At 36.7% G+C, this 17,046-nt stretch overlaps 2 protein-coding genes across 17 annotated transcripts in view; one reads left to right on the top strand and one right to left on the bottom strand.

Annotated features, from left to right (window-relative positions):
* nfixb (nuclear factor I/Xb) overlaps positions 1 to 6,238 on the top strand; it is a 230,767-nt gene extending 224,529 nt beyond the window's left edge. For all 16 annotated transcript variants that reach the window (XM_048180783.1, XM_048180792.1, XM_048180866.1 and 13 more), the window contains one exon: positions 686 to 6,238. In XM_048180783.1, coding sequence (XP_048036740.1) covers positions 686 to 700 — 15 coding nt within the window. In that variant the 3' untranslated portion in view covers positions 701 to 6,238. The remainder of the gene's footprint in view (positions 1 to 685) is intronic.
* Positions 6,239 to 8,543: 2,305 nt separating this feature from the next.
* nme4 (NME/NM23 nucleoside diphosphate kinase 4) lies at positions 8,544 to 15,807 on the bottom strand. Its single transcript, XM_048180969.1, has 5 exons — positions 15,594 to 15,807; positions 10,826 to 10,956; positions 10,646 to 10,747; positions 10,156 to 10,268; positions 8,544 to 9,198 (listed from the first exon to the last, which is right to left on the bottom strand). The coding sequence occupies exons 1-5, from the start codon at positions 15,706 to 15,708 to the stop codon at positions 9,078 to 9,080; spliced, it is 582 nt and encodes a 193-aa protein (XP_048036926.1). The 5' UTR covers positions 15,709 to 15,807; the 3' UTR covers positions 8,544 to 9,077.
* Between the last annotated feature and the right edge of the window lie 1,239 nt (positions 15,808 to 17,046).

Raw genomic sequence — 17,046 nt, forward strand, 5'->3', positions numbered from 1 at the left:
GGAATTGCTTGGATTCCTAATAAATTATGGTATTTTGTCTGGGAAATTTTGCCGAGCAACTATAAATGTGAGCACCAGGGTTGCCAGGTTTTCGTAACAAAACTAGTCGTAATCAAAAATAGCCCAAAAGTACTGTAATTGTCATATCCTAAATATCAAACCTCAAAATATGCCACTCCCATTCCTAAAATACACATTTCAGAGTCACTGTTAGGCAACATTATATCGTAACATATCATATCGTCCCTACCGGTGGCCTTAACATCTAGCACAGTTTTATCATTGGTAGAATGGAAAATATTTCAGTCAAATATAATTTATACAATATGCCAAAACCCGCGGGGGGAAAAAATAAACCCATGGCAACAGTTTAAAAGCATCCCAATTCCTGCAGACTTGGCAACCCTGGTGACTGCAAAATTAACTGGGAAATTAAGGTTTTCCAATATAATGTTTGTAAAATATAATGTATGGTTTAAATAAGTTAGAATAGCATTTTTATCCTCAGAAATTGTAAAAATCTATATGCACAATATTGGCCTTGATGGTACTTGTTGTATCGAAAATAAGTCCAATTCTTTCTGCACAGATTATTTTATAATAATACAATATGCTCACTGAGCTGATGTATTTCCAGATTGAACATTAAAACACTAACAGTGCTTTTTTTGTGTGTGTTTTTCAGTCATGGTTCCTTTGACGAGGTCCTGCCTGCAACCTGTTGACACAATTTGGAAGTTTTATGACAAAAAAGAAAATAATAATCCTGTTTGAAAATCCCCTCCGACCTGAGATGCACCCTAAGAAACGTGAGCAGAATAAGATTGGGAAACGTTCGACCCTGTATTTGCCAACCGTCAGACGCCCTTCAAGCCCGCTCCTCCACCTCCGTTACAGACGTTCAGATCACAGCAGGAGGTGACGGACTGACACGCACCTACAGCATCTCGCAAGAACCGTCACGAAAACAACGGCAACATAGAGGAAGAACCTGATGAGCAGAGACAGAAACAAGAGTGTAGTGTACAATGGCTGGGATTATCAACAGTTTCAGTGGTGAGGATTCAGACACGACTAAAACGCAAGATTTTTACTAATTAAAGTTTTCAAAACACTTAAACATGCTGACGTTCAGCATACAAGGCGACGCTAAAAAAAAAGTCATTTCACATTATAAGACGTTTTACATTTTTAGCTAATTAGCATGCAGTAGAAACGTCAGTTACTAAACTAATTACGAACAGCAGAAGTATTGCACTACAAATACGCGAAGAACACTAGTTTGACGTGCACTATTGAAAATGGGATCGACGGCGGACATTATTTGCACATTTTATTGCAGAGAAAAACAAACCCCACACACTACAGCTACCCAGAGACGCATCTCAGAGGACGTCCTCGTTTTCAGGCCTCAAACAGAAGCGTTGTAATGAAACAAACGTCCAATTCAGGCCATTAGTGCCAACTAGACAGCACCAGATTTTAGTTAGTACTCCTATAGGACGAAAAATGCCAATCAGCGTACACACTTAAGGCTCAGTCACTTTCGCTAAATTTCGTGGGCGAAAAGGTACATTGTGCATCGCTACGCTATTGAATATGTACAAAGTACTAAATTTACAGTACAGCGGATAAAATCTTTTTTTTTTTTTTTTTTTTTATTAAAGACACATGTCTGACATGTAAGTTTTAAACTTTTAAGTAAACTCTATATTTATATATTTTTTGCCCAAAATTGCATGGATTCCTTAAAAATGTATTTTGTCCGTGAAATTTCGCCGAGCAACTGTAAATGTGACTGCCAGGGTTGCCAGGTCTTCGTAACAAAACTAGCCCAATGGCCAATCAAAAATAGCCCAAAAGTAGCCCAGTGGCCATATCCCAAATATTAGGGATGCACTGATATGAAAATTTTGGCTGATACCGATAACCGGTAATTCTTTATATTTGAAAGCCGATAACCGATATATTGGCCGATAAATCTAAATCCAAATTTTTATATAATTTTTGAGAGCCTGATTACAAAAGCTAAAGTCTCACCATTAATAGCCATATCCCAAACACACAATTGTAATGATGATAAATTATATAATTGTAATATCATTATAATTTGCATAATTTGTGTAAACGTACTGTATTTACTCCAGTCATATCAAGCGAACAGTGCGCATCTAAAGTGTCTCAGCTGAATCAACCCAAAGCAACAATTTAAATGTAGCCCAATTTCCACAGACTTGGCAACCCTGGTGACCACACCTTTACAGCCCCCTCACGTGAAATTGCGTAGATTCCTCTTTAAATTATGGAGCTCCACACATAAAATGCAGGAAAAAAAATAGTAGGCTAAATTGTGCGCATAATTTACTAATTCGTTCCCTCGATTCACTAAATCGTGCGCATGATTTAGCCTACTATTATTTTCCTGCATTTTATGTGCGGGGGTCTGTATTAATCGATATTTTGTCTGCGAAATTTCGCCGAGCGATTGTAAATGTCACCGCACCTTTACAGCCATGTGACCGAGCTACAATTATAAAATTGTTTCTTTTAAGAAAAATCTGCGATAATCATTGCATTCTTTTATTTCAAACTCAGTTTTTTAATTAAAGCCATATGTCTGAAATATAAGTTTTAAATCATTTGTTTAAAAAATAAAACTCTTAATTAGAAGTAGAAAACTTAAAAAAATTTTTTTAGTAATTTTAATAAATTTCTTAATCGAAGCAAGGCATAATAAAAGTCCCCGATTCATTAGCACTAATAAAGGCGGCCCTAGAGACACGCCCACTTCTGTGTTTTGTTTACGTACCTGTTTACACTCCCAGAAGTCCGTGTTCCAAGAACACGCGACCTCGCTGCGGAGCAAAAGAATGTGTGACATATCATAGCCGTGCTCAGAGGGAGGTGGGCCGCTCGGGGTCGACTTTTATTAGGCAAAATTTTGGTAACGTTTCGGCAAGGCTGTCATCAAAGTATACGCATACACGCACTGTCCTCCGCAGGTTGACTACAAAGGGAAGCCTTTAGGGTGAATTACAGTAGGGCGATCTTCATCCGCTGATAAAACAAACGTTTTGCTTTCGACGCAGCTGTAATCGACAACCTCACAAAATAACTGGACTGCCTGACCATGTATCTCACTGCAGGGAAGCATTGTTGCCGGACGGCGGCCGTGTCATCGCTTTTGGTAGAAAACTAACACGAGAATCGTGATGGCAATGGTCTTTTCTTTTCTAATCAAAGGAAGTGCCTCTGTATTCCCATTATGCAATTTGTTAAACATGAATTCAGGTTATTTTCTTGCATATAAGCTATAGAGGAGCGTGAAATTTTTATGAGAAGAAGAAAAGAAAAAAACAAGCGTCAGCTCACTAGTTACAAACATCTTTATATATACAGGATATATCCATATATATTTATATATACATTTTTTTTCTTATTTGCCTAATAAGCTCAGTGGCAGTCTAGTTATTTTTTGAAGTATGATCATGAGTTATCATAAATCAGATATCCGTTCAGTCCCGAAAACCCAGTTCTGCACTTAATAATTAGAGCGAAAAAATAAACCGGCGGAAATCAGATTTCCTCGGAAAACGTTATTGATTAGCGTAGGTAAAAAAAAAAAAAAATGCACGGCTTTTGATTTCTTTTGTGTTTGGACAGGAAGTATTTGTTATTGCAAAATAAAGTGTGTTGATTGAGCCATGTGCAATGCCTTGGGTAGAAACTGTGTTTGTCTCATTGTTAGGGTGTACAGGAAAGCGTAGAGGTGAAAATCCTTCTATTATAGTAAAGTCCACGCTGTCCGGGACTCTAAACTACAGGGCGGAGAGAGCGAGAGAGAGAGAGAGAGAGAGAAAACGGTCTTTGTAAGTTTTGGGATTTTGTTTTGTAATCTTTCCTTTTTTTTCTGCTTTTTTATTGTTCATTTGTAATGATTTGTTCTCAAAACTTAGGAGGGCTGAAGAAGCAGTTTTTTTGCGACACGTCAGAATATATCACTAAATAAAACAGGTGCTTTTTATGGATCAAAGTACGTTCAATCTCTATTATACATAAGAAGACAAAAAATAAGTGTTATCAAGACAAATTTTAGGAAGAAAAAAAAAAACACGTTCATTACTCTTTTTTCCTTTTTATATTTACTAAAGGGGGGAGGGGGTTCATTGTGGTCAAGGTTGTGACAAAAGGCATTTTTCCTCCAACCTTTTCCCTGAAACGAACGAGGAATGTTGAGTGACGACGTCCTAAGAGGTTTTACAAGCTAAAATGCAGGATTTTCCGGTGTTTTTGACTTCATGCTATGCATTCCAGTTTTCTAGGACTTCCATACTTTGGGTCGCCCGAACAGCCGTAGTTCTTAACAAACTTCCCGCCGGAACTTTGCTGGCTTTTTGTATGTAGAAAATTTCAAATTCGTATGACAAGATCTTCCCTTTTTGGGGGGAGAGGCTTTAACACTGAATCTAAAATGCCCATTGTAAGCTAGAAACTAAGGAATATGAAGACATGGGAATTTGTTGTTTTTTATATTTTGATAAACTGGTGAATCTCTTCATATTTCACTCCAAAAAAAATTTTTGTCAAAAATAAATAGTTCGAAAAACATCGTAATGGTCCTATAATTTTTATACTTTATTCATATCATTTTCTTTTAATTTGGGGGTGAAAAAAATCTATATTTCTTAACAAGCTTCACCCAAACAGACTCCCAAACAAAGTCGGCGACCAATCAGAACGAGCGAGTTGAAATTGAACCCCTCCCCCTCAGAACTCGCAGCGCCCTCTACTGGCCCTCCGTGTAAATGACTCTAAATATTTGTTTTGTGATCTAGTGTTAGACTCAGAGCATCATAAAGGTTGTCCCTAAAAAGTGCCTTTTGTTCACAGACACCATCTTGTAATCCTGAGTGCCCATCTCAAAAAAGAAAAAAAAAAAAACATAAAAAAAACAAAACAAAAAAGTCCCCTCCTTCAAACTTCTGTATTTCTCCTTCCGCGACTTCTTCAAAGCAGTATATATAGTACTAAAGGAAATCGGTGTGACTTAGTTCCTCTTTTTATTGTTGAATAATTAAGAAAACTGTAAAAAATGACAAAAAAAAATGACTTTCTGTCTTGCTTTTCCTTCCTCTGTAATCTTGTCTTCTGCCTCTTTTGGACACTGGAGTAGTCTATAGTTGCAAAACCATCGCCCTTCCCCATGCCCCTTTTCTCTGAATGGAGGGGTTTTAAAATAATAAAAAAAAAGAGTAAGAAAAAAATGTTGTCTGAGCAGAATGCAGTTAGCTCACATGTTATTCTTGTCTGTACGCTTCACGTTGTATTCATACCGATCTCTTCAGCTTCTCCATTGAACAGTTAATGTACGTGAACAAGTTACGCCGGTGAGCTCTGGTGGGCCGTCCCACGGACAGAAGGGTGTTTCAGCTGCGAAAACGATAGAGGCCGACCGCTGGGGTAGAGTAGGCGAGTTTTGATCTATTTATTTCTCTATTTTTTTTGTTTTGTTACCAAATTCTTTTGATTTGCTATGATCTGTTTGTTATTGATTTTGCATTGAGAATCTGTATTGATGATGCACCTTTTGAATGGTTGTACGTGACCAGATATTTAATTTAAAAAAAAAAAAAAAGTTCCTGTCAAGACAAAGCACCTTAAAAACGGAGTGGTTTCAGCCCAGGGAAAGCGACAGACATTTTCGAAGCCCAGCGTTACGAGCCAAACCCTTTAGACCAAAGTGACGCACGCCACAAAAAAGACTAAAATTAACTTGAAAACTCACCAGCAAAAGCCGACGTGGGCTTAAACGACAACTTGCTTCCTCCCACAAACAAAATATGCAATTGTTTCACTTTCCCGAGTCCGTGAAGCCGGCGTCCGCGTTGGCTGCGATTTATTAATAACTGTAATAAGTGAAAGCCATAGCGACGGACACGTGTTTGGCGCTCTCATTGTCCCTCCCTGGTACTGACCGTCCATTTTCTTTCTTTCATATTTACTTTACTTTTGTACTCTTGTGTTGAGCGGGGCATTCGGATGCGTTTAGAGTAGCATGAGCCCTCGGCGGCTTCGGTCCTGGTTTGAACTCCTCGAGCGGCGCCCTTCTCAGTCCACACGCCTTCCAGAGCTCATGGTGAAATGCATGTGTTGATTACAATTTCTTTTCCATAATAAGAAAAACAAGAAAGAGCAGCACCTTTAACTGATTGAATAAAAGGATGTTCTTGACTGTAAAGACGACTCAGTGTGGTTATTTTGATCTTTAATCCAGTTTAGCCTCAGCATACATCTCAAAATGATTTAAAATAAGCCTAAAATAAGTTAAAAATCAAGGTATTTCTTCATTCATCCCTTTAACTATTCTTTTTTTTCTTTCTTTGAAGAACCAGGGTTCCCACAGCCTTGAAGTGATATTAAGTGATTTGTAGACCTGGAAATGTCATGTAAATTAATGGTATTTTATAACTACATATGTATTTGTTTGAATACTTTTCCAGTTATTCCAAGTTCTAAAATGTTTTATTGGATATAAATTGAGGGAACAAAATCCTTATCCAGTAATCACAAACTGGAAAAGTTATGTGGTCTTCGTCTGTTGTTGAAAAATGTGGGGCCAAAAAAATTGGGGAGTCAGAAAGGTTAAAGGCCCATTCACACCTATAAATATAAATATAGTGTTAACTATATTTGTGTCCACACCAACGAACGATAACGGTCTGTTTATTCTAAGGTCACACACAGCAGTTTCTAAGTGTGTACAACATGTTTTTGCTGTTCTTGTTGCATTTACATGGCTTTAAACAGCAGATGTCCTCAGCATGCTGTCTTTCAAGTAAATAGCTAGTGTAATTGATCAATATAGTGGATTAAAAACAACACCTAGTCTTTTTTACTGCAACTTCAAAGAAAGCAAGACGTTTTTGAAACTTGCACTGGATACAATGAGGTCATTTTTATGTTACGCTATTTGCTAGCTTGACTTAATGATCTTATTGTTAAAGGTACCTTAGAATTGACATTTTACAAGATGTAAAATAAGTCTTAGGTGTCCCCTGAATGTGTCTGTGTAGTTTCAGCTCAAAATACCCCATAGATTTTTTTTATTATACCATATTTTAACTGCCTATTTTGGGGTGGAATTAAAAATGCTCTGATTTGGTGTGTGTACACCTTTAAAGGTGCCATAGAACATCTTTTGAAAAGATGTAATATAAGTCTAAGGTGTCCCCTGAATGTGTCTTTGAAGTTTCAGCTCAAAATACCCCATATATTTTTTTTTATTCATTTTTTTAACTGCCTATTTTGGGGCATCATTAAATATGCGCCGATTCAGGCTGCGTGGCCCCTTTAAATTCTCATGCTCCACGCCCACAGAGCTCACGCTTGCCTTAAACAGCATAAACAAAGTTCACACAGCTAAAAAACCCTCAAAATGGATCTTTACAAAGTGTTCGTCATGCAGCCTATCAGATCATGTAAGTATGGTATTTATTTGGATGTTTACATTTGATTCTGAATGAGTTTGAGGCTATGCTGCGTGGCTAAAGCTAACATTACACACTGTTGGAGAGATTTATAAAGAATGAAGTTGTGTTTATGAATTATACAGACTGCAAGTGTTTAATAATGAAAATAGCGATGGCTCTCTTGTCTCCGTGAATACAGTAAGAAACGATGGTAACTTTAACCACATTTAACAGTACATTAGCAACATGCTAACGAAACATTTAGAAAGACAATTTACAAACATCACAAAAAATATCACATAATGTATCATGAACAGTTATTATCAATCCATCTGCCATTTTCGCTGTTGTCATTGCTTGCTTGCTTCACAATACCTGCAGAACGTCTGATGATTCTGCTGTGCAGCTCCAGATGTTAATACTGGCTTGCCTTGAACATGGGCTTGCATAACAGTCTGTGTTATGTTGAGATTCGCCTGTTTTTCGTGGTGTTTTTCATGCACGAAATTTACATATAAAGGAGGAAACAATGGTGTTTGAGGATCACGGTATGTCATTTCCATGTACAGAACTCTAATTATTTAACTATGCCAAGGTAAATTAAATTCTAAATTCTAGGGCACCTTTAATAATTCTCACCATTTATTCTGAGGTAATGACCGATTGTTTTCCATATATCCATTTTCTTTAAAGTATCCTTGAAAAGGGGGGTTCACACTCACACTAACAAATCAATGACGCTTCACTGAAAATGTCACAGTATTCTACGGCCGCAAAACTATACATTCCCGACGAAATGGGATAACCTTTCAGAGGTGAGAATGCTGGTTTGTATGTAAATGTATAACTCCAGAATTATCACAACTAAATAGTGTAAAAATAATCTGCTAGTGTCTATTGCAGATATAGATATTCATACATGTGAATAACTAGGTTGTAGATGCAACATGATTTAACATAGAAACAAACACTCATGAGGCATTTATGTATATATGTCTATGTTGAGAACCACTGGTTTAGTACCACATTGATCATGCTCTGGTGTAATATGTAAATACACTCACAAACAAACCATTTTTAAGTTACAGCAAGTATTTATTAGATGTACCTTATTCATGTTAAATTAACAGTCTATAAATAATTATTTGATGAATTTCCTCCAGAGTGAAGGGACTGGGTTCGGATGACAAACATCTGCTAAAAGGCAAGTCATTTTTTTTTAATTGAAAAAGCATTAGTATATTGCTTACAGAAGTTAATTAAAGCACCATGTGTAATCACAGCATGTAACAAAAATAGCTTTTTTAGAAACAATTATGAACTATTAAAACGGTCTGTTTTGACTAGTACTTGTGCAAAAATAATTCAATTTTAAAATATTCAAGGCCACCTTTTGTAAACATTTTCTCCAAAAGGTTTTTTAACCATTTTAAAAATATTTATAATATATAACATTTCGATTTATTTACATTCAACCATTTGAAAATGCTAACACATCATTTGTGCACTTACAGTCAAAAACTGCATAAAATCAGCATTTATGTGCTATTGAGGAAATCGACCTGAAATCGTCCCAGACAAGTTAATTGAACACGTCGTCGGCCGCTCTTAAATGTGGTAAATGATTTTGTGATCGCATCCCTCCCAGTCGATGAGCTCTGAGCGATGAAACCACAGCGAGATCTCCCGCTCCGCTCCTTCCACAGAATCAGAGGCGTGGACCACATTTCTGAATGAATTCAACAGTCATGAAAGTCAGTTCATCCATGCCACTCGTAAACATGTAATAACAGCTGAGATCCTTGGTAACACTTTACAATAAGCTCCCATTAGTTATTGAATTAAGTGGCATTAACTAACAATAAACAATACATTTGTTACAGCATTATTTATTCATCTTTGTTACCTACGTAACAAATTTGCATAATGCCAGCCTATGGTCTTCATTGACTGCCAATCGGAGCAGAGTAGACCGATCACAACAGACTGGACCATGAATACTATGAATTTGGACATACTACTCGGCTCACATACTGTTTTTCATGTACTATATATACTGGAAGTAGGCATATTCGGACACAGTGTGATTCTTCAAACGAACTGTTTTCAGACTCTTTGAGAAATAAGGTGATGCTGCAATGAGAAAATTAAAGTGTTTTTGACCATGGATGCATGTAAGCCTATTGTAGGAGACCTCCTAAACAAAATTAGGAACCTTTAAAATAGTATAATAGGACACTTTAACAATGTGTTAGCAAATGTTTAACATTAATAGATGCTTTAGAAGTATTTTTGATTTGTTAGTTCATGTTACTTAATATAGTTAAGTAATGTGAACAAATGGAAACTTATTGTAAAGTGTTACTAGATCTTTTTCTTGACTCATTTTTTAATGTTACTGCCAAAAAACTTAAAAACCCAAATCAACCTTTTTTTTTAATATAATTTCTGAGATGATAATCAGATGCAATTCAGCCAATTTAACAACATTAAATGTGGTGAGCTTATGTGGCAACAATATAATATACTACTGTTGGAATATATCTATTTTTAATTTGTAATTTTTTTAATTATTCTTTTTGTATTTGTGAATTTTTTCTTCAAACAAAATGGGGGGAAAAAATCATTATTGAACAAAATTTTAAAAAGAATATGCCGTATGCAGTGCACTAGTGTATATAAGTACCTGCTGATGTGAACGCTGAAATCTCCTCTAATAGTTCCAGGTGCGGCTTCAGCGGGGTCAGTGTCTCCCACCAGCATCCGGGATGACCTCACTACATTATGCCCCTCCCACACCTGAAAACAAACCAATGATAACTCGTCAGTCTCTATGACAGTATGTGACACGTGTGTAATGGTGTGAATAACACCGTGTGCAATGCTAACCATTTCAAACATTAGTATGCTACCTTTTCTTCATTGCATTGCATGTTCAATGAAACGAGTCCCATCTAGTTATTTTAAATGTTATTTTGTATTATGAATCAATTTTTGTGCTAAAATTACTTTTGGGTGTTCATTAATCACAGTGGAAATCGAAGTGAATTACAAACTGTATGTTCTGGTTGGATGCATTTTGTCAAATGCAGTAGGTTTTGCACTCTAATTTGCATACTGCAGAAATAGTATAAGTAATATAGTAGTATGATATTCATAATAGGTCGTTACACTACCATGGCGACTACGGGGCCAGAGGTCATGTAGTAAAGCAGGCTGGAGTAGAAGGGTTTCCTCTGCAGCGAGACGTAATGCTGAGCTAAAAGCTTGTCAGAAGCCTGAAAAATACACAGACACGTGATGCACAAACACATCACACACACTCATGAACGTCTCTCACTGTGTGAATCACTCACCTGCAGCATCTTCAGACCCACCAATCGGAATCCTCGCTGCTCAAAACGCTTGATGACATCGCCAATCAGACGCCTCTGAACGCCGTCAGGCTTCACAGCGACCAAAGTCCGTTCTTTAATGCCCGAGAAATCTGAAGAGGGACAAAAACTGATCAATATATGTTCGTTTTCATGGCCTTTACACATATTTCATTTTTTCAGATTAATGATAAATGTGTTAAAAAGCAAACAGCACCATCTACTGTACAAGAGTGAAATGTACACAAAAGAGCATCACTTTTAAACAACATTTCGAGGTGGAGAGGAGGAGGTTAACATTTTAGATTAAAGTTTAGGCCTACATGTGATGTGTACGGATAAATTCTTTATAATGAACTTTAAATTTAAAATTTGGACTTTAATATTTATAATAATTATAATATCTGGATGTCTTTGTGTTAAGTTCATAATATCAAAGCATTTATTGTTTTAAACTTTTGTGTGTAAAAATGTTTAGCTTCAAGTGTCGACTTGTGCTATATTTATTCACTACACCTGCTTTGATATTTTGTTAACTAATTTAAATCAGAATGTCAATGAATTTTACTCTTTTTGGTGGCCACTGTAATTAAAAAAAAATCTGAATGACAGACTTAAGTGCTAAAATACTCAAAACATTTATTATTTATTTTTATTTACATGTTTGTTTAAAGTATGTGTGATAAATTAGATATCTTATAAATTTGAAAACATGTTCTTCTGAAAGTAAGTGCATCCTGTGAAAGAAATAATATTTTCAGAGATCCTAACACAGAAAATGATGAAACTTCATACACGAAGAGCTTCCTGCCATTAAAGGATTAGTTCACTTTCAAATAATTTTTTTTTCAAAATGTCATCCAAGATGTTCATGTCCTTCTCTCTTCAGTCGAAAAGAAATGAAGGTTTTTGATGAAAACATTCCAGGATTTTTCTCCTTATAGTGGACTTCAATGGAGCCCAAACGGTTGAAGGTCAAAATGACAGTTTCAGTGCAGCTTCAAAGGGCTTTAAACGACACCAGACGAGGAATAAAGGCCCCGATATACTTCAAACTAAATCGAAGAACGAATTGATGTGACGTCATTTCAAACAAAATCAGGCCAAAACGAAGTTCGTTTTGCGAACTTTCAGCTGCAAAACACCTTCATGCCACCATTGGTCCGTGACGGTAACGTAATAGGAGATGTGCGCTGATGCTCATTTCGTGTGTTTGAGTTCGTCGAGGTAAGAGCTCTGTGGGTGAAAAAACATGAACAAGCTGGATTGCCGCTTTATAGTACAAAATGAAGTTGTGCTTCTGATGAAATGAGGCACTGGCACTGTTTTTCGTGTTTGATACTGTAAAGCTGCTTGATTTTAAGCAATCTATTGAATAAACATCTATTCTATATGCTATATAAATAAACATGACGTGACTGGAGTGCTAATTTGCAGAGCTCGTGCTAACATACCCATGTTGTTATAATCAGACGCTTTTCTTATGCTTTCTATAATAAATGCTTGCTGTTTTCTCATTTTTGTTGTGTTTATTTTGTTACTGAGAAGAAAGTGCACGGCACATATTTACATATTGTTCTAACCGTCGCTCTCAGCAGTGTGGGCGGCGTCAGATGCTCGATTGCAGTATATTGCTGGTCACGCATTTCGAACTTCGCTTTACCCCTAAACAAAGAACAATAAAGAACTTCGCTTGAAGTATATCAGGGCCTTAACACAGCATTCACACGGGGCGCTGGCGTTAACGCTTCCCATTTACTTTGAATGGGTGACGTCATGCGTTGCCGAACTGAATTGTGGGTTCTGTTGTGTCGCTTCACTCGCGTTACAAGCGGCAGAAGTTGAAGATTTCTCAACTTTCAAGCACCAATGCAGGCATCAGCCAATCAGATTGCCCTATGCAAACACCCAAGAGCAGTCGCTGGCCAATTGCGCTCGTGCAACACTGGAAAGTAATGTGATTGGCTGTCATCACTATAACGGTCGCGTCAACACAAGCTTCAGACACGCCCTCCGTCAAGCGTTGACATCTCATGTGAATGCAGCGTAAGGGTCTTATCTAGCGAAACAATTGGTTGTTTTTGAAAAAAATACAACGGTATATGCTTTATAAACACAAATGATCACCTTGCACGTGCTTCCACTTTCCGTATTCTTCATAACGCTTACGCTGAATGTCCTGCGCCTTCCCTATTCGCCAGTTCTGTTTTTTTCCGTAAGTTGAACAGGGAAGGCGTAGGACATTCAGCGTAAGCTTTTTGAAGAATACGAAAGTGCGGTTTTGGCAGAACCACTTGGAAGGCGATCATTTGTTTATATAAAGCAAATACATTTATATTTTTTTTGGAAAATGAGTGATGGTTTCTCTAGATAAGACCCTTATTCCTCGTCTGGTATCGTTTAAAGCCCTTTGAAGCTGTACTGAAACTGTAATTTTGACCTTCAATCGTTTGGTGCCCATTGAAGTCCATTATATGGAGAAAAATCCTGGAATGTTTTCATCAAAAACCTTAATTTCTTTTCAACTGAAGAAAGAAAAACATGAACATCTTGGATGACAAGGATTAAAATGAATTAATCCTTTAAACCATTAAGTCACCGTCTCAATATCAGTCATTTAGCAGCATGTTATATATTCATTGCAGGAACAGAGTGATATTTCATCTGATATCATCAGGCAAATGCAGACCAACGGTGTGTGTCACCTGACCGTCTCTTTCAGGAATACTAACAGCCTCAATTTAAATGAAAAGCTCCTGCAAACGTGACAGGCACGCGATCGCTTACAGTCGTTCCTTGAAGCTTGATCAAATTAAGTTTGTTACACACACTCTCTCATGTGCTCTCAGTTTGACCCTGTTATAGGCTGCCAACATGCATTCAATACGACACTCTGATTGGCCCTCAGACTGACCAATCACACGCACTGTGAGGAGGAGGGAGTGTGAGGTCACCACAGTTAGTAGTGTCTACATAACCGGCCCTTACTGAACAAGTACTGTAGCAGTACCGTAGTACAGTGATGTATACAATAATAAAACCGTGGTACTACTATATATAGTGTAGTAATTAAATATAATATTATATACCATATTTACATGCAGTATTGTTTCAGTTTTATTTTTATTTTAGTGCTTCAGTTTATTTTTATATTGCCAAGGCAACATTTCTTAATTTTCATGTAGTTTAACTTTTTTAAACTAAGATTTTATTTCAATTAAATGTTTACAAATTTTAGTTTAACGATAATAACCTGTTTACATGTGCATGATATCAATGTAAAATGCTGGTTTTCAGTTGATGGAGTTTCAGGTTTGAGATGTATTTATGTGTAGTTTGTGTCTTTGATTTCGGTTTCAGCGTGTGATACAGAAAACCACTGCAATTTTGACCTGTGCTACTAAATATATTAAGTGTGAGACAATAACTTACACGAGCTCCTAATGTAGTCAGCACTCACCCACGTGAGCACACAATAACACAATTAACCAATCACTGATCGCGTGAGGACAGCGCGCTAGAGATGGGAATTCCAGCTCTTTTTAGGGAACCGGATCATTTGACTCAGCTCAGTAATAAGAGCCGACTCTTCATTTAGTACCACTTCTGGCTTTTTAAATTCAGCCAAATTTAGTTATGTTTGACCTGTGGTTGATATGATATGATATGATATACTTAAAGTAGGCCATGTAATTATATTAAACCTTAAATTTTACATTATGTTTAATAATTAAAACAAACTTATGTAAACGCATCAAACACTATTACACGTGTATTGAACATTTTAGTATATTGAACTATCCAAAACCATTGCAAGCAAACCATACTTAAAAGGTCAAAATTACAGTTTCAGTGCAGCTTCAAATCTGGGATCATGTAGAACGCTTTGAAGCTGCAATGAAACTAATTTTGACCTTCAACCGTTTGGAGTTCATTGAAGTCCACTATATGGAGAAAAATCCTGGAATGTTTTCATCAAAAACCTTAATTTCTTTTCAGCTGAAGAAAGAAGGACATGAACATCTTGGATGGCATGGGGGTGAGTAAATTATCAGGAAATTTTAATTTGAAAGTGAACTAATCCTTTAAGGATGATCTTTTTGCCACACTGCTCGACCACACGCACTCCATGCAGTGAAGTGGTTTGAGTGATTGTATTAATATACAAAAAAAAGGAAAACGGCTCTCAGACGGGAACCGACTCTCTCACTGTTCACTTAAAGGATCCGACTCAAAGAGTCGACTCGTTCGCGAGCGCAGCTCATAGTGAAACAAACAGAGCACACACATTGTTATACAGGGGGTAAAAAATTGATTTAAAAAAAAAAAAGTTTCATATTTTTGTAAGCTGTAACAAAATAGTACTGATGTCAGATGGTGATACCATGATGGTAGCTTTTAGGCATATAAAGTATACAGTATAGCATGATATTGAACGTTACCATATTCATATAATGTACGTCAAGGTATTTCAAGTAACTGAAATGTTTCCAAAAAACAACTTTACAAAAAGTACAATGGGATAGCAACGATATCAAATGGAATACAACTGTACTGAAATTAATTTAACGTTACCATGGTATTGGGGTACTAACATTGTATACGTCCAAAAATCACCGTAGTCCACATCCATAAATATGGTTTATCCATGGTAAACGTCCAATAACACGGTACCCTCATGGTATTTTTAATTTTAAAAAACTTAAAAACAGTTTATTTTGCTCACAGAGAGAGGTGGATGTAAACAGACCTGTGTCAGTGCTGAGGCTGCGCGCGTGTCCGATTCCCAAAGCGCGCGTGGAAGTCCGTGCGGCCGCTCGCGCTACGTGGACGCAGAGAGCAAGTCTCACGGCCATCATCTTCATTTCCAGGTCACGTCCGTCTCAAAACTTCACCGAGCAGCGCTTTTACAGCTCCAAAACCTAAGAGCGGTCCGATGCTGTGAACCCCCGGACCGTTACACATATATAGGCACGCATGCACGCGCGCGCGCGTCAGGTCATTCACCTGACAGGTCAAAGTCAAGCGGCCGGTCACAGTATATAATGTTCAGAGGAGCAGTACGTGTTTCATGAGGAAAAGAGACCCGCAAATTACAGTGTAATTACCGCTCATCACGTGCACAAACACGACCTCTTAATTAACACCATTTCCTGTTTGGAGACCTAAAGATAAACGCATTTAGCCACATGAAAAAGACAGATAAAGAAAAACGAAACGCTTCTGGAACTGAATTAACACTTTCTTCGTTAAATTATTTTTATTCTCTATAAAGAATATGTTGTCAGATTTTATTTAAAACTTCAGGGGACATTTTGTTTCAGCAGTTTTGTCCCAAAAGTGAAGTGAGGGCGAAAGACAAACACACATTAATCGATTGCTGGCAGGAAGACAAAACAATAAATGTTAGTCTTTGGAGAATAAACACAGACAGAGCTGACTCTTGATCATTCAAACAGACGATTACAATCCCATTAAATGATAAAAGAAGTAGAAATGTTCGGAGTAATTTTAACCTTGATCAGTGATAATGTGAGACAGACAGCAGAGAAAGGGTATAACAAATGATTAAGCTATAGTGTTATTAAGAGAATTTAACTTGACATTCAACACAACTTATAATTTTTCCTCCAGTAATCCATGAATGACGTGTTGGGATGTAAATACAGGCTACATCATCACGGACCACTAGAGGTCGCGGTTCACATTGACAAATGAAGTGCATCGATACGACTGGTGATCTCACTTGTTCAAGCGAAATTCATTTTGCATATGTAATTAACATGACTTTTTATTATTATTATTATTATTTTAACGATTTACATTAACGAACAATGAGCAATACATTTGATAAAGTAGTTAATAATCGTTATTAATGTTAGTTAACCTCAAACTCCATTAACTAATATAAACAGATACAAGTTGTGATTTCAATAATGTATTAGTAAATACTGGAATTAGCATTAACTAATATAAATAAATGCATTAGGAGTATTCTTCATTGTTTATGTTAATTGCTGTTAATAAATGGAACCTTATTGTAAAGTGTTACTGGATTCCATGCTACAACATCTACATTATGACATGTCTGAAAGATATTTCATAACGCTGGAAATATAATTATGACCAAATAACGTTCACACACATCTTTTAATCATGTAAAAGTATTTTATACATAAATCTATATTTAAATCTGTATCTAA

Source organism: Megalobrama amblycephala, linkage group LG1 (assembly GCF_018812025.1).
Source record: "Megalobrama amblycephala isolate DHTTF-2021 linkage group LG1, ASM1881202v1, whole genome shotgun sequence".
Classification (NCBI taxonomy): domain Eukaryota; kingdom Metazoa; phylum Chordata; class Actinopteri; order Cypriniformes; family Xenocyprididae; genus Megalobrama; species Megalobrama amblycephala.

What these genes read in the sequence shown, in the direction of transcription:
- nme4 (XM_048180969.1), bottom strand. Translation starts at nt 15,708, where the DNA reads ATGAAGATGATGGCCGTGAGACTTGCTCTCTGCGTCCACGTAGCGCGA. An exon ending in CAGCCTCAGCACTGACACAG is followed by an intron (nt 10,957 to 15,593) that starts GTCTGTTTACAT and finishes GTCCCTCTTCAG; the next exon opens with ATTTCTCGGGCATTAAAGAA. An exon ending in CTGGCCCCGTAGTCGCCATG is followed by an intron (nt 10,269 to 10,645) that starts GTAGTGTAACGA and finishes GTTTGTTTTCAG; the next exon opens with GTGTGGGAGGGGCATAATGT.